Source organism: Cuculus canorus, chromosome 3, assembly GCF_017976375.1.
Source record: "Cuculus canorus isolate bCucCan1 chromosome 3, bCucCan1.pri, whole genome shotgun sequence".
NCBI lineage: Eukaryota > Metazoa > Chordata > Aves > Cuculiformes > Cuculidae > Cuculus > Cuculus canorus.
Window position 1 is genome coordinate 94,840,444 of NC_071403.1, and position 18,024 is coordinate 94,858,467.

The 18,024-nt window shown below is 39.1% G+C and overlaps 1 protein-coding gene across 2 annotated transcripts in view; it reads left to right on the forward strand.

Annotated features, from left to right (window-relative positions):
* The window catches only part of PTPN14 (protein tyrosine phosphatase non-receptor type 14), a 114,587-nt gene that overhangs the window by 37,548 nt on the left and 59,015 nt on the right, over window positions 1–18,024 (forward strand). For both annotated transcript variants that reach the window (XM_054060923.1, XM_054060924.1), the window contains exons 2-3: window positions 5,866–6,192; window positions 13,919–14,088. In XM_054060923.1, coding sequence (XP_053916898.1) covers window positions 6,019–6,192; window positions 13,919–14,088 — 344 coding nt within the window. In that variant the 5' untranslated portion in view covers window positions 5,866–6,018. The remainder of the gene's footprint in view (window positions 1–5,865; window positions 6,193–13,918; window positions 14,089–18,024) is intronic.

Here is an 18,024-nt window from a genome sequence, read left to right on the forward strand (position 1 = left end):
AGAAAACATTCTGCGCTAAGTACGTTTCATATCAGATGTTGATTTTTGGTTTTTTTAAGTTCCTTTGAATGTAGTATGGTTAAATATATGAGGTCTGTAATAGAGGAGCAAGTCACATACTTGGAAATGTCCTCAGAGTTATCTTAGCCTTAATTATTTACAAGCCTCTCTTTTCTCATGGACTTTAAATGCATTTAAGGAGGCAGGAGAATTCTCTGTGACTGGAGTGCTGCCCTTCACCACATAAAGCAGCTTTTGCTGTCGGCCTCTTTCTTATGCAACACCTACACTTTATTCGCTCCCTTTAGTCTTTCTTTAAAAGCTAGCAACAACAGAATCTGGCCAGCCCTGGCTGACTTTGGGAGAGTGAAGGAAGAATTTGTGATATTTCTGGCTTCTTTTGGTTTAAGGTTTGGAAAAGGTGTAAAATATTTATTTCTTTGCTTTTTGCATACTAGTGGTTTGACCTGTTTTCACTGCAATGTCTTGAAAAAAAAAATACTGTTTCGGAAAGGCACAAATTTTTAGCTGCTTCAAGTAATCGAAACCCTTCAGGAGACTTTTATACAGAAACTAATCAATTTTTTTTTTTTTTTTTAAATTGGGAGCAATTCTGAGTTACTTATCACGGTCTGAATCTGACCTAGTTCTTCAGACAGGACTGTCCAGTAAAGAAGGTTGGTTGATAGCATTACTGCTGCAGGTCATGATAAGTGTTTTTATTCCTAAACTGCTAGAGCTGTGCCATCTGCGGCTTCAAAGTGTTTCAGTGTTGTGCTGGGAAGATATTCTTGGTAATACAAGACGTGGGTTTTGCTACCTCTGTGTGTATGAATAACAGTATTCTGTTGGTGAAAGATGGGGGAGTGGTATCTCTTGGAACCTTTTGTCCACAGAAGGACTTCTTGCAAGAATGCTCAGTGATTTCTCCTCTGTCCCCTTGCTGATGCAGGAGTGTCGTGAGGGAACCAAATACCATTGGGGAGAGATCTTGCACACATATCTGCTGCCTTTGCATAGGCAATGTGCTGGTAAGGCTTCCGTGTGCAGCATGTTATCAAGTGAGATAAGTAAGCATGCCTTAAGCTAAGACATAGATTGTATCGGGCTCCATTTTTAAGCTGATTTCTAGTGAAAGCTATCAAGAGAACTTCTGTTGTGCTTGGAATAAGATTGTGAATTAAAGGTTTACTTTTATTCTGTGTCAAATCTGTTTTCATTCTTTATGCTCTTTTGCCACCTTCAGTCTTTCCTACGTTCCCTATAGCCATTGACTTTATCCATATGGCTTTTTCAAGTAAATAACATAGAAATGGGTTGCCAATGTCTGTGATAGCAAAGGAGTTGGCTTATTGTTCAGTTTTTTTCTTGGTTTGCTGGAACAAGAGAATATTAAAGTTTACCAAGAATCCACTAAGATACCTTTGTGCCTTAATGGCCCTGACAAACCTCACCTGGGGTTTCTAGTCAGTTCTCTGCCCACAGGTCTGGGACCTCCATTTCCTGTAATTCCAGAGCTGTCAGTCCTTGTTGGAGCTCTGTGGTTGGTGGTCTCCAGTGCTGTCTCCTGCTGCCCCAGATGGGGCTCCCTGAGTAGCCTCTGGACCTGGTTCAACCCCAGACATGCTTGGGGCTGTCAATGGTCCTGTTTCCAGCAAACAATTCCATACATCTGGCTCATCTCCTGAAGGGCTGTGCTTCAGTGGGTGATGATAGTTACCTGCCAGGGTCACCCTTGGCTCCCAGCTCATCCCCACCATGGGGCAGCCTTGCTCCTGCTGCTGCCCGGCCATGCCTGTGCTTCATTACAGCCCTGCCATCAGCACACACTTGTCTAAGCATTACAAAAGTCCTACTCTCTCAGACTGATACTTTCTGCGGTGCTCGAGAGTTTAGTGCCAGGCTTTTGGTTTTTAGAAGGACCTTGTTTTAACTTCTGATTTTCAGGTTTTACTTTTTTATTGGTATTCATATTGGGTATTAGTGGTGGCTCACTTAAAAATGAGTGGTTAGATGGACAGGTAAATTGTTTGTGCTTCTGCAAAGCCTTATTTTTTTTTTTTTGTAATTGTGGTTTCTGGGACATTATATGGTTGGGAGACATTATTCATTATTTTTTCTTTCTTTTATATGGCTACGAAGTATGTATTTTAAACAAAGGCAATTTCCACTTCGCAGTATGAACCTAAATTCCCAAGCATATGTTCCTACTAAAAATCCCTATTTAATTCAGCATGCTTATTAGAGTAAGCTTAATTTTGCAGAAATCAATTGATGCATAAATTTGAAGTATGATGGTGGGAAGAGGAAGAAAGTATCCAAAATAATCAAAACATGGAAGAAAAAGAAAAAAACAAAAAATACCCAAGGGTCCTGAAGACTTCAGTCTAGTTTCTCTCCAGAAAAATAAATCCTTAGATAGAAGATGTCAGTTTAAAAGTTGTGACATCTGTCTCTTTCATACCTGAAATATGAGGTCCGACACAAAAGACCCCGAGAGTGACCCCATAGTTTGGGAACCAGGAGTGGAAGGGGAGAGAAAAGACAAAGAGATGGTTATAGAACATGTTATAACCTGTCACAGTGAGACAAGGCTCAACTCAATCAGTTCGCACAGTATAGGTGGACACTTGTTAGATATATAGGTTTGCTTACCCTCGGTCAGAAAATGTTGGTGTGCAAGAGTGAACAGGAAGTTAACGTGAAATTTCTTGTGAAACTGAAGAAATCTGCAATGGAAACTTTTCACTTATTAACTGAGGCCTACAGTGAGGAGATCCCAAAATGAAGTTTATGCTCAAAGGAACTCATTTTTTGTGAGCAAAAATGATAGAGATCCTCAGCAGCCTTTCAGACAACGATTTCTTGAATGTCGGCAGCATCATATGCAGCTGTGTGTTAACTCAGAAGGGAACTGTTTTGAAGGTGATCATAGTTGATTTTCTTAATTTGTTAAATAAAAAGTTACACCTTTTTTTGTGTTTGACCTCATTCTTAAAACAAATCCTTTTTTAAAAGCAGAATGAGTTCCTGGTTATCTGGTTAGATTTTTATAGGCTTGCTTTATTTTAATTTTTTGTTTTGCTTTAATTGTAGTGAAAGTATGAGTTTGAGGAGGAGAGTGCTGTGCACGCCTGTATAGTTTGGTTTACTTGGTTAGGGATGTTGCTGCTCCTTGGCAGTCTTTTAACTAAGAAGGGATATCCTGTAATGAAATAATCCTTTGTTTGGAAGACCGAACCCCTTTATCTCAGGTCTTCTTCTTTTAGTTGTGTACAAAATAACTGAATAAAATTGGATGCTCCTGATGCTTTTAAGATTATACAAATATAAAGAAGCTAAATACCTTGTTTGCTTTAGGAACCTGTAAGTGACCAGTGTCTTTTGAGATCTTATTTAGAAAGCTTACCAGAAGCTTTGTGGGTGTCAACTTAACAGAAAACCCAAGTGGAAAGTTGGTCAAATATCCAGAAGATGTGTAAACAGAAAAGTTAAACATGGGCATTGATTAGAGAATTAATACTTGTTATAGGCTGGACCAATTGGAGCTGGTTTGAACTGTCTGAGCTTCACCACTGCAATTCTTTCTTTACTTGGAAACTAATTGAAGTACCACATTTTGTATGAAAGAGTTGTCATCAGACATTCATGTATATTTAAATGAAATGAAAGAGAAACACAAAGTGGAACCATTAATCGATTTGTTTGTCTTTGCCTTTAGAAAATAGTACTGTCTGATTGCCTTCAAAAGAATTGAGGAAAAACTCCTTTTGCTTTACTGGTTCTTGAAAAATAGAGGAAATATTGGCCTCGTTTATGTAAGCATATGATGTAACTTAATTTGCTATCTATGTCAACATTTCCTTTATACAGGAACTAACAGTAATGCAAGATAAGATATTTATATTTTTTTTTTTTTTTAGAAATTGAGTTGGCTAGCTAAGATTCTCCATGTATCTGACTTAGAGCAATCTGCAAGCCAGAGACTGAATAAAAATGCTCTTCTAGGACTAAGGCATAGTCATCCCCACCCTTTTTTCTTTGAAATTTCCTTACATTCTTCCCAGTTTTCAAGTTCATGCTGTAGTTTTGGATGGGTTGGTAGGCAAGGTAATTGCCATGTGGTTGGGTTGGGGTTAAAGCACTAGCCTGGCCTGTGTGTTTTAGTACATAGATCTGCCATTCTCCTGAGTGATGTTGGACAAGCTGGTTAATGTTTGTTTCAATTCCTCCTCTGTGAGTCATGGGTAACATGTCCCTGCCTCATCAGATTGTTGTGAGGATGTATTCGTGTGTCTTTGATAGCTTCTGATGTTACAGTGATGCAAGGTATAACAGCTCTCTTGTGCAGTGATGTGAAAAGTATATCTGTACCCATGAATGTTAGAAATGGGGCATTTAAACAATAGTGGCTAATTTGATAGGCTTGTTTGCACTTCAGTCAAATAGCACGTGCCCCTCTGGTAGAGCTAGTAGACTGTCAGGGGAGTTGCATACATAACCAGTGAGAGGTTGCTTGTGGTTTTCTGTTTGTGTGGGGTTTCTTTGTTTTGCTTTAACCCCCTAATAAATGCCAAGATGCAGTGGCTTTGGAAAATACACTTTATCAAATATGTGATAGTTGCGTTTCTGTATAATGATAATCACTGTAGTCAATCAGTGTGCTTCTAATAATCTCCATAGCAACTACATTCAGTAAAAAGTGCAAATAACTGATTCATGCAGTTCTATGCCAAATGATACATGTGAGCAATGTGTCTGTTTGAAATGTCACATACAGCTAAATGATGCATCCTCAGCTGGAAATGCTTTCCGCTGCATCTCATAAGAAGCAAGGAAATGGGAGCTGGGTTTTGTTTGCAGTGTTACTTCTTAAGGGAAATGTACTGTTAAATGCCAGTGTTAGTGTCCCCCTATCTGTTTCTCCAGAATATTCAAACGAAACCAGGAAGGCTTGGTAGCAAGTAATTTGCTTTTTATTTTATCCCTTTATGCATCTGGAAACCAGTTTTAAAGCTGGTTGTGCCAGTGCAACTTTTTAAAAAAGTGGATTTCACAGATAAGGATCATAGCTTCTTAAATGTTATTATTTCTGTATCTCTAGTTCTTCTGCCTACTTTGTATTTGTTGCAGGTGTCCCTGATAAATTTCAGGAGTAGTAATTGGAAATGACATCCATGATATCTGTTCCCTTCTGCCCACTAGGTTTTATCCTGGTCTCTGATAGCGGCTTCTGCAATTACTCATTCCTCCTGACAGAGTCAAATGGAGATTTACTTTGGATCTGGAAGTGAGCAAGATGTCAGGGATTGCCTCTGAGGAGCCTTCTCTGAAATGGCTGGGATGCTTTTTGCCTTTCACATGCATACCTTAGGTTTGATTTTTCAGAGGTGCTGAGCTCCTGCATTTCCTGCTGATTGCAGACAGCCTTTCTTCTTTCAAAATCACACCTCTTTTAAATGCCCTTATTTCTTAGCTTTTTAAGCTAGCTTTCAAAGCTGGCCTGAGGGCACCAAAATTTAACTTGAAGATTATGTTATAGACCCCTGTGGTGGGGGTAATGGTGGGAGAGTTAGCACCTCTGGATGTGTGCCCTGTAGAGATGCCCGTTGTACTGAGCTTCTCAAAGAACAACTTTGCAGTGAAATCCATGCTTTAAATTCAGCACCAAAATGAAATTTTGGAAGATTTGCTGTGTAAGATGTTCTTTTGGGAGATGTAGTAAGTGCCTGGCAATCCTGTATGTGGAGATGTTTATTATATGGTTTTAAGTATGACTCTCTTCCTTTAAGCTTCTTTTTTTTCCACTGATCTTTAAGAACATCTTATTTCCTGCTTAACTACTTATTTGTATGTATTTTGCAGGAATCCCCTGAAGCACACGCTGGGAATGGACAGCTACCTCTATTTCTGGAGGAAAGTAGTGCCAATTGAAGAAGCCTTCAAGGCAAGTCGACAAGTGTGCTGATAAACCCTTGGAAGAGTATAGGGAAGGAGCGACCTTCCAGGCCAACAACCATGCCTTTCGGGCTGAAACTGCGGCGGACCAGGCGCTACAATGTCTTGAGCAAGAATTGCTTTGTGACAAGGATCCGTCTGCTGGACAACAATGCGATTGAGTGCACTCTCTCTGTGGAGAGCACGGGACAGGAGTGCTTGGAAGCTGTCGCTCAGAGGCTGGAATTACGTGAGGTAAGAGTAACCCAAAAGACCATCTGTCACTGTATAATTCAACACATTTTTAGCTCAGGCAGTCTGTTTGTTTGAATCATGTTATTCTCTGAGCTGCATGGATATGATCAGCAGCTGGAGCTTGGACAAACATGGTTGCATGAAAATTGAAGGCAGAACAGCACTTGGGCTATTGTGCTGTTGCTCATTTGTCATAGCTGTGATAGCTGTTTGTGATACTGAGATGACATTTCTTCTTTTTTTAAGAAAGTGATGGGTGTTATTTTCTAAAATGTGATGCCAAGCACCAAGTTACAATAACTTTTAGATGAATGTAACCCCTGGTTTCACCAGCACTGCTGGTTGAATTACGCCAGTGAGGAGGAGACCACTGACTTTTAAATATCCACTTTCTTATAAATATAGTTTTGCTACTAACATACTGACAAAGGCAACAGTTGTGTTAGTAGCAGGAGCAACTAGTAACAGCTTGCGGATGACGAGTTTTTTCTTCCTTTTGTTTAACTGAGGTATTTCACAGCCGAAACTCTGAAAGGCTTCTTTTACATTCCCAGTGCTTATGAAAAGCCCAAAGAAACCCAGTCTTACTTCATTAAAGACCGAAGTCCTTTATTTTCTACTTCTTGCTGTAGACTTCAGTGTTTAAGTGTTGAGGACTTTTTAGAAATACCTCTCTAAGGTGCATGGCACAAATGAACTATCTTTCCTTATTTACCTTATATGGATCCCTTACATATACCCTGCATGCTTCTAGGCTTTTGCAAATCAAATTGAAAACTATTCCCTGGAAATCACTGTGTTATCATCTGACTGTCTTGGCTGATGCTTTCTATAAGCACAGCTGGAAAATGTAATAGTCTTGTGGTGTCTTACATTTGTTGGTCTAAGGCCCTTTGTAATGGTGGCAGCTGGAAGGAAATAACTAGTGCAGATGAAAACTAAACTAAATCTGTGTTTTGTACATCAATAATGATAAAGACTGGGAGAGAAATCTCACTCTGTATGTGTATGTGCAAAATAGGAGAATGTACAGGTAGGAATAGGGCAGGTCAGAATATTACATAGTGATTTTTCATACTTTTTTTTTTTTTACTGTGGATTATAGTAGAATCATCTTCTTTCTCCCCTTCTAGAGATGAAGTTTTCATAATAATTCCTTTTTTCTTTTCTTTCCCTTTCTGCTGATGATGATTTAGTGCATCCTTATAGAGAGGTTAGATCCATCTCTTTCATTCCAGTGCAGAAAGAAATGAAATGAATGAAACGATTCTCCTCCTATTCCTTATGGGCTTATCTAGTTGTTGCAGCAGAAGTCTGGGGCTTGATGATTCTCTCTGGACCTCCACCTGCATTTGCGAACAATAGCACTGTCAGTGGGTTAGCATTCTTTTCCACAAAGCATTTTGTGATTTCAGAACGTGTTTTGTTCCACTTTGGAACATGGCCTGAAGTTTCAAAATTTTCCAGAGAAAAGAGATTGGACAGTAGAATAGCAAAGGAAGTTGTTTTGGTCAGTGTTCAATTTCTGTTTCTTTGGGGTTCTTTTCATTTTTGAAATTATTTGTGCCATGCAAAAAAGAAATATGTTAGTACAAAAAGTTTGTTTCAAGATAAAAAAATACTTTGACGATATAGAAGAGAATGCTTTGATGTTGTTGGAACACTTTCCCCTTCTTTCATCACTCTCCCCACTTTTTTTCTAAACAACTTTTTGGCAACGTTGAGCCAATTTTCTTAAGTTCAGATTTCAACAGTACAGCATTTTTTTACAGTTGTTGTGTGTTTTTGTAATATCTCTTTCTTTTTTGTTCTGGTAGCATCCGTTGCTGCTTTAGATTTTCAGCAGAGAATTACTGGTCTATTTCAACTCTGAGAGTGTCTCTCTGTATTCTCTTCTGCTCCTTTAATGAGGAATAATCAAAGTTAGCAAGCTCAGATGTGCCTGATGCTGTCCTTTCTCTCAGAATTATTCTGCTGCCCGTCCTAGTATTCCTGCCATGGCATACAGGGAAACTAGGCTGATGGAGTCATTTGGTGACTGTCTACTTCCCTCTCTAGGCTTACCTTCGTTTCTTAACTTGCTGGCCAATCAAATTCTAAAGAAGGGTCAAAAATACTTTGACAAACTCAAATTTCTACAAGGTTTGAGCAACTGGATAGCTGAGTAGAGGAGAGAACGCCATTAAGTGTACAGAGGAGAAAATCCTTCCAAATGTCAATATTGGAGAGAGACTTTAAATTCCCCAAATGCAGCAAAAACTTCAGCTGGAATATGCCTTTTTATAGAAATTCTGATCAGCAAACTGTGATGTACATGTAAGAGAAAATCTAACCTTCATTAAATCCTGTGTTCACAAACAGTACTGAAACAGTGTTTATCTTCTCCATGCAGTCTCAGGTAAGAATGTATGTCCTCTTAAAAGTAAAGATCAATTTTTGTTTGATACTTTAGTTTGATCTTATGTTTAAATAAATCCTAGGTGTACCCCAACGTTTACCTTTGTGTCAGGAACACATTCATGTTTCACTGAAGCTGATTTCTTAGATATAAAAAAACCGTGTCCAACCCTCTCCCCCTCACTAAAAAGCAAAAGTGTTTGAGATTACTGTATGTATTGTTCTGAAGGAGTGTCAATCATTATACCACACATGACTGAAAAATGATATCTAATGGATTATGCATATTTCTGTTTGATCTCTGGGGAATGCAACTCCCTCCCTGATTGAGTCAGGGTTCAGGAATAGGTCAGGAGAAAGTGTAGCCGTGTAACTACTGTAAAATCTGGGTTTATCCTTTTCAGCAAAGCTCTTGACAAAGTGTCAGATCTTCTAGTTGAATAGTTACTGATTCCAATAAAATTAGCTCTTATGCCATTACTTGACATGTAAAGACAAGAAGAGCGGAGAAAGGGAAAGGGAGGAAAGACAAGGCCAGAGACATAATTTTACAACCTTGTATGTATGTGTGGAGATTATAAAAAGGACTTTTTTCCCCAGCATAATGCATTTTTCCCTTCAAGTGAGACTAAGTGAACCTACTTGAAATATCAGAGTAATCTGTACAAGTCTGTTGTGAGACTTTTTCTCTCTCTCCTTTTTGTTTTCCTTAATTCACTTTATAAAATTATAAAAATTGAAAGATAGAATTTTCTGATGTATTGTAAGAGGGGAGGGAAGTGGCAAGAAGGTCCTTTCCAACCAAAATTATTCTTTTGAGCTGAATTTCACAGTGGTACTTCCAGCACTATGGTACTGCAAAAGCCAAACCAAAGCAAGAGGGTGGTGGGCCAAGCACCTCAGGTGGACGCTGGCTGCTGTGCAGGGGTGACCTTTTGCTGCCATTCTGACCTCTTCTTTGTGCCCTAGGTGTCTCCTCTTCATAGAGCGCAACTGAAAACCTGTGTTGGACAGCCAAGTTGCCTCAAAGTTTGGCTTGGTTTGACTCGCCTTTCCAGCAAAGCTGGGATGGGTTGCAGGCAGTGCTTGGACAAGAGACCCTCTAGGAACAATTGGCTGTTGTAAATGGAAATTTCCCCTCTGTGTGAGCACCCCTGGGATAGCAGGGTTTAATGCTTTTTGACTGGTGGAGGTGGAACTCTGCCGCTTTCACAACGGTAAATAAATCTTAAGTTGGCCACTTTAATAGATACTTTTATAAACACCAAGGCTGTCTTGTTGGGTCCTTTTGTATGAGACTTGCTGGTTTAGTGAGTGTCTGTCATCTCCTGTTGTTACAATCCTACTTTTCTTGCCTGACATAAAGGCACAGGTCGTTCTGAACTTTGAAGTAGAGCTAGCTGGGAGTCCAAAATGAATATATTCCTTCCTGGACTGGCAGCAATTTGTAAGATTTCTCAGCGAAGGTTTTGTGCATCCAGTTTACTTCTGTGATTCGTCATATTCCAAAGATTGCCTTTTCATGTAGTGTTGTTGGGGCATGCAGGCACTCTAGTTCTTGTTCCATACTTTAGCAGAGGACTGCAGTTCCTGGAAGAGTGTAAGCCAGTTTCCTTGTACCATGTATGAAGTCATGTGTGGTAAGTAAGACAAATTTTTAAACCTTGAGAGAAGATTAATGTAAACTCTTTTCTAACAGAGCTCTTTGTGTATTTGCACATTAGGCAGACTGAAGCACTAGCAACTGAATCTCTTTGTATGCACACATCCATTCTGCAGGGATTTAACATTGTGGAAAGCTTTCCTTCAGTGTGTATCACCAGTCTGTGAACTGTGACCGGAAAAAGGATTACTTTTTTAGAAGTGAAAGCATCATTCACTTTCTTTGCCACTTTGCTGATGTATCTACCAGACCAGCCCATGTTCCTTCAGAGCCTGCCAGGTGTAGGTATTGGTATTTATTCCAGGAAAACTGGAGAAAAGTCAGTGGTTCACTTTGTACCGATGGACAAACAGACCAGTTGTTGGAATCAACCTAGTTTTCAATCAGCTGCTTAGAGAGAAGAAGACCCCCCTTTTATATTCCCCCATCTAATTTGTGGGGTTTCTCTACCATAAAAATGTTTTGTGGACTGGAGCGTATGGCAATGCAGGATTCAGATTCTGTAAGGCCTTCTGGACAGTCATGTCATGGTCCAGTTTCCAGTCCCACGTTCCTCTGTTCCTTTTTAAGAATTACTAAAATTACAAAGGAAGAGAGTCTCTTCAGGCATCCACAGTAGTGGCTACAGAAGTCCTTCCCCTCTGTAGTCTGTTTAAAAATGCTAACGTTTTCAAGAAAAGTGAAGTTCATAGCAAGGGAAAACTGATATTCTGATAATCTGAGTTGGTTATCTGTCCAACATGCATGCATTTGTGACTTGAGCTCTGCTCTGCAGTCCCTGTGCTTCATCTGCAATTGCTCGATCCACTCCAGGTTGCTTTTCAGGGGAACAGTCACCTTTCAGTTGTGTGAAATGCATGCTGCCATGGTTGGTCCACTGTATCTGCTTTAGTCTAGAAGCTTAAACGCTGCATTCCCTTCGCTTCTTATTCCTTGGAAGTGATTCAGGATTCTGGATTTGGTACTTGAAGAGCCATCCACTGTAGCAATTCTAAATTTCTGTTGTCATACTGCTCCCACTCAAAGGTGAGGGACACTGTTCATATGAGCTGTTTCATTGCAGTACTCTTAATGCACTGAATAACTCTTACAGACTTCAAACTCCAATTCACCTTGGTTGCTAGATGTTTTACAGGTACTTGACACTGCAAATTTCACCCCTAGTTGTTTACTTTTTAAAGTAATATGGAAGATCTGTTTTCACAACTCTGCACTGTTTCTTGTTGAGTGTGAGGATTAAAGCATTTCCCTTGTGAGCTGGTAAAATTGCTGTGCTTTTTTCTGTCCTCACATGAATTCCTTTCCTTTGCTGTGTCCTCTGCCTCTCTTGCCTTCATTTTAATATAATTACTCTCATGGTGAGCTTGTCAGAAAGAACTTTTTATCCAGTGATGACTACAGAAAGTAGACATGTTCCAGTGAATTGGTTAGTTTTAAATTTATCCTATGGGCGATGCTGACTTCTTGATTTATTTGTGCCCTGGATTGACTGATTTATTGAAGATGCCTTTAAGTGGTAGAAGGAAATATTGCATTGATTCTCTTCAAAAAGAAACACTAGCTTGCTTCACTATACCGAACAAAGGTTAAAGCAAAAGGGTTGAGCAGGATTCCAGCTGTACTGCAGGTTTGTCAGGCTTAATTAAGGAATCAAGCTGAATTAGTTATCACCTTAGTTAAATGCTAATCTGGGCAGCCTCCAAAGCTGAAAACATGAATGTAATGAGACCCTAAAGTAAATACACCTGTACTCCAATTCAGAGTTTTTGCATATGATTCTCTCTTGCAAGACCTCAGCTATAAAATGGTTGGAGTGATATTGCCCCTGCTGGCTTGTCGTTTCTACTCATTTTAATTTTTTGACATTGGATTAGTTGTGTTGTATGCTATGTCATGGTACATGCGATTGTTTGTAGAGAAGTATCCTTACCAAAGGGAAGCAAGTTATTGATGGTGGCTTTTGCAAAGTGTAACAGTTGTACTTTGTCTTCTTCTTTTGAAGACTTCATAATTGCAAGCATGAACATCTGGGAAATATGGTTGGTGAAATCTTGATGGTTTATTTATAGGCCAGACTTCTTTAATATCATAGAATCATAAAATTGCTTTGCTGGAAAAGACCATTGGAATCATTGAGTCCACTGCTAAATTGTATCCCTAAGCATTTTATCTACACATCTTTTAAATACCTCCAGGGATGGTACTTATTAAAAATAATTTCAAATGGAAGCTTTATAAAACAGCAAATAGTGGGGTTTTTTTATTCTTTGTCTCAAGCATCTTTATTTAAAATGTGGTGCTATGTATAAAGGATTGTGGCTGCCTATTGAATGACTGTTGTCCAGGTAAATTAATCTATAACAACAAAATATGTATTTTATTTGTTTAGGCTTAATCTAATCTATGGAAATACTGGAAAGCTTTGATTGAATAGATAGTTAATTGGATTAAAGCCCAAAAAAGTTTATTGAAATAAAATGGGAGAAATGTGCAGAAATAGAAATGAACTCACTTTCAGATCCTAAATCTACTTGGTGTCCACAAAAGTTCTCATAGTTTCTGTTTCATTCATTACAGTGTTAGTACAGATTGGTATTTTGTATTGAAGACACTGCTGGAAATCTCCACGTGCTGTCAGCTGAAATACTGAAGATGAATATGTTGATATGAAGTTCACATTAGAGCTACAGTCAGATTTCAAGGCAACTGATGGATTAGTTTCTTTGCTAAATGGGAACACCTTTTTTCCGCCTTTTCTTCAGATCTGTTAATTGTGGTACTTACTGTTATTACAGTATGCGTTTGCCCACATAGGTAGATCAGGTATTTAATACAGTGGTTTAAGGGCTTTTCGATAGACTCCTTCATGATGGATTGGCTGTTGCTTCAGCTGCTTAATACCAATTTATAGGTTTGAGGCTCTAGTTCTGAACACTGTTCCTTGTTAATTGCTCTCCACCAGCAGCAGTACCATGTGGCTTATGCAGAAGGTACCACAGCCATTGATATTTACACAGGGTAGGAAATAGCTGAGGTTTTTAGCCTGTTATTTCTGTAAAAGCCCAGAGCAAACAACTTGTGTGTGTATGGCGCACGTTTTAAGTGTAACGCTTGTCCATCATAAAACCTTGTGAGTGCATTAAAAAAAAGTAAACATTTTCTGTGTTGGGTAAACGGTTCTGGTATCAGTAGATATACTTTGACATATGCATGTGGGTTTGCAGTCTTTTTTATAGTGGAAGAGTCATTGTCTTTTGTCTACAGTGGGCATGATGTAAAGTCTCATGAAGCCTTTGTGCTTTGAACCAGACAGTGTTTGCCGTCTGTTCACAATACACAGGTGTAAAAGAAAACAAAGACTCAGACACTTCCTGTAAATCATCTGTCGTCTGTGACATAATGTCAGCTAGAGCTTTTTAATATGCATTTGGGAGAGATAGTAAGGGGCAGATAGTACTCCATGAAGTACATTATATTGCAATATTGATTTGTTACTGTCTTCAAGATTGTCTTAAAATAAAGAAGGACAACAAAAAAGAATTTACTCTGATTTTGCGTTGAGAAAAATTTACACAGTGCCGTCTGTTCTTATTTGCATTTGTGTCATTGATGATGTGTGATCTAGCTGAAAAAGGTAAACTGACACTATTTTGTTTCTATATCTAGACACACTACTTCGGCCTTTCGTTTCTCAGCAAGAGCCAGCAAGCCCGCTGGGTTGAACTGGAAAAGCCTCTGAAGAAGCAGCTGGACAAATTTGCCAATGAGCCTTTGCTTTTCTTTGGGGTAATGTTCTATGTGCCCAGTGTTTCCCGACTGCAGCAGGAGGTAACAAGGTATGTGGTTTCCCTCTGTTCACACTGTTGTGATATAGCTGGAAGGGAACAGACCGTTGTTCTGTTTCTGATAATCAGTATTTGCTTAGGTATCATCTGGCTCTTTCTTTCCTGGTGATTGTCTAAATAGGAAAAAAGTGAGAGAAGTCACCACTTGATTATATTTGTTTGCGAGAAAAAAAAAAGCTATATTCGTGAATGATAATACTTGAACTCAACTGCAGAAACAAAAAGGGAACAAAACATATATGTTTAAAAACCTGACATAAATTTTAAAAAGGACTGTGGTGACCATGCACTTTTTCTGTAATCTCCTACTGATTAAAAGGAAGCCATGGATGAAGGACCTCTATATACAGTTTTAGTTTATTATTTTTATGTCTACCTGTGCTTTGCTGAAAGTGAACTTGGCATTATCCCACTCTTCATTTTTCCTCTCAAGCTTCAAAAAGGATTCAGATTGTTAGAGCATTAGTCCTTTAATTATGATCAGGGTGCACCTTTGCAAACAACTTCAGTTGGAAGTTTTATTATTCAAAATTGTATTTATTTATTATTCTTTTATTCAAAGCCCTGGGCTGCAGTTATGACAATGCAACTGTTTAGAGGGGCTATTCTTGTAAACCACATCACTCTGGTTTTTCCACATCTGTGTTGTATTTAAATTTAAAAAAAAAAAAAAAAAGAGAGAGAGAGGGGAAAAAAAAAAAAAAAGCCCACCTCACACAGAAAGAGGTGGGCTTGTTTTCTTTTTGACCAAAGTTATTTAATTTATCTAGTCTAGAGCAAAGTTGAATCAGCTCAGCTAGAGGTAAAGCCTGGAATAAGTGGGTGAGGGCTACAGAAGCCTCCCCACTGAAAATGTGCCCTCTTGCTTCAAACATGAAAGTCACCATGTGGTCATCATGTTAAAAACGTAGAAAAAGAGTGGTTTTAGTGTTAGAAAGTGCGCAAGATGTGAAGCGTTTTTGGGTTTGGTTTTTGTTTTTCTTTTGTTTTTAATGCAGATTATGTATTTAAGGATTTTTTCATTACACTGAACACAAGAATTGACTTTGGTAGGATGCGAAAGATTTCTTTCTTAAAATGACAGCTGTCAAGCAGTCTCTTGGCTACTACATGTGCAGGATTCTTGCCAAATGGTAGGCTGAAAGCATCATAAACCTTGAATTTCCCTGGTTATAGATTGAACATCAATGCTTGTCTGTATCTTTGTGTTCCTGCTTTGTACGTGTTGAGAGAGGAAAGCCTCATACCTTTTCCTTCAGAATTATTTAACGTGCAGTCGGAATGTCTGAAATGTTCTGTTGCTCATGTTTGTCAGCCTAGTCCTGGCCTTATTGTGTGCAAGGAAGCACTGTAGCTACTTGGATGCTATTATCTCTTCAAGCTGCAGCCTGCAGTGCTGATGGCTCACTCATAGCTCACCTGCAGAGGTGAATTTGCTCATTCTGCCCAGGTTGGTAGTAACAAAACATTTCTTTGTCAATTGAACTTCACAGCACTCTCAATTGGAGCAGCCGCTGAATTATTTTGCTTTCTGAAGTGAATGATAACATAAGCTGCAGCATCTTACAAGTGCCTCTTAAAGTTTCTTTAAGTGTCTGTAGCAAAACAAACAGCTTATTAATGGATCTCAGATACAGAATAGCCTGTTAAGATTTTTGTTTCCTGAAGTGGAATTGCTTCAATGTAGATGACGTGATGGCAGCAAACCTTCAACTGTGCAGTTCTAGATGGATGCCGTAAATGTCATGTTTGAAGCAATGAGTAGTGGGGACATAGAGGACTCTTCTGAAACAAATGATGGAGAAGACTTTGTCTAAAGTGGGATTAGATGGACAGATGGTGGGGGTTTTGTACAGCTTTGTTGGCTCATGGTAAACTGATTGAACACTTGTTTTGAAATTGAGAAATTGGCAGCTTTTAGGATTAGGCTTGATCATGATACACTTGCCTGTGACGCTGAGGTAGGCACTAGACTCGGCCACTCAGTGCCTATGTATTTGACTTATATTTACGCAGGAATGACAAATCTGTCTTAAATCCAGAACTCGTGATCAGACACTCATCTGCTACTGGGAAGCTGCAGAACTACTGCAAACAAACCAACCCAGACCCATAACAAAACCATCACCAAAGGCTAAAGCTGCAAAGCTAGTGACAACACTGCTAGTGGTGAGCTTGTTACCTTTTTAACCTTCCCATGGGAGAAATATCTTCAGCGCTGAGCTTGCCTGGCCATGTTTGGAACTTGAGGTGAAACCCATCTCTCAGTCCAGGCTTTTAGTTAATTGTACTCTCCGGAATTTCCAGAGTTGATTAATATTCCTTGAGGTTGATAAAGTCTTCTGAGAATACTTCAGCAAACACATAATCCACAAATATTCAAAAAACAAGGGATTGGTTTACCAAGATGGTTTACTCTGCCTCTAGTCTGTAGGATTTTAGACTTTGGCTTGACAGTTGGTTTTGATATTTGTCCCAAACTGAATATTCCTCTCTGCTTCCAGCAGCAGCGTCCCCTTGCACCTTATGTGCTGTGATCAAAAAGAGGGAAATTGATCCAAGGCTTTTAGGTTTTGTTGGTTGAGAGGAGCATTAATTGGGAGTTGATCAGTGGCTCTGAGGAAGTGTTCCTTAATTTTTATTTGAAAGACCATTTGACTCTTTAAAACAGTCTGTGGAACCTAGTGTTCTGCTGTTGTTTGGCAGTTGGGACCAACAGGAGGAATCCTTGTGCAAATAAGACAATTCATATTTAAATGAAGCCGTAATAATTTATTTATAAAATCATAACATTTTACATTTTATCATTGCTGTTGGATGTCTGAAATGCTAATTAAGCTCCTGGATTTTAGCTGCCTGCAGGTGTTGGTAGTGGTCAGAACCTCTTCGTGGTTTTGCTGGTAACTTCCTATATTGCACAAGTCAAATGGGGATGCAGAAATAAGAGTGAGTAACACTACTCCAAGTGCTCTCCTTTAGTGGTGAACAGACTCTGTGCAAACCTATTCCTATATAAGATGCTGGGAGAGGAGTGGAATAGTAATCTAATAAGAAGTCAGTGCTGTCTTTCAGAGGAACAATGTGTCACTTGACTTGCTGAAGCAAAATGCAAGTAGCAGTGCTAACCACAGAGTTGTGGAATGGTTGAGGTTGGAAGGTACCTCTGGAAATTGCTCAGAGCAGAGTCAACTAGAGGAGATTGCTCTAGGACTCTGTCTTATTGGATTTTGAATATCTTGATGAATGAAAAGACTCCACACCTTCTCTGGGGAACCTCTTCCAGTGTTCAATCACCCTTGTAATAAAGAAGAAGGGGTTTATATTTAGAAGGAATTTTTTGTATTGCAGTTTGTGCCCAAATGACTTCATAATTTCAAAGGTGTGGATGGGTGTTGAGTGACTGAGTAAGTGAATAGGTTGACCATGTACCTATTTATTGAGGACCTGTAGAGCTTCAGGTGCCTGTCCTAAGCACAAGCACAGCCATGACTTAATGTGGGATGCCTGTAGTTAATTTGTAAGAGGTACTTCTGATAATATAAGAAGGAGAGGCCTGTGGGATCCTTGGGAAATAAAATGAGAAGATAAGACTGCTAGAGCAGTCTACTCTGCTAGAGCGGTCTACTTTGCTATTAGCTCTTTAAAGTAAACTTCTGAGGCCTTCAAGAAAAGATGAGGTGAAGAATACTCTGGGGATACATTAATCATTTTAATATGTCAGATCTGACTATGTGGCTTACAGATCTTCACTTCTTTTTTTACGAAATTGATGCTTAAAGATTCAAACATTAGTGATGTGGGGTTTTTTTCCTCCTCAGACAAAGTTAAATGGAGCATTGGGACAGGTTGAAGCACCAGTAGGATATTAACAGTCTTGTTAAGTTAGTGATTTTGAGTGCGAATGGTGAGACTTCTCAGGACAGTTGC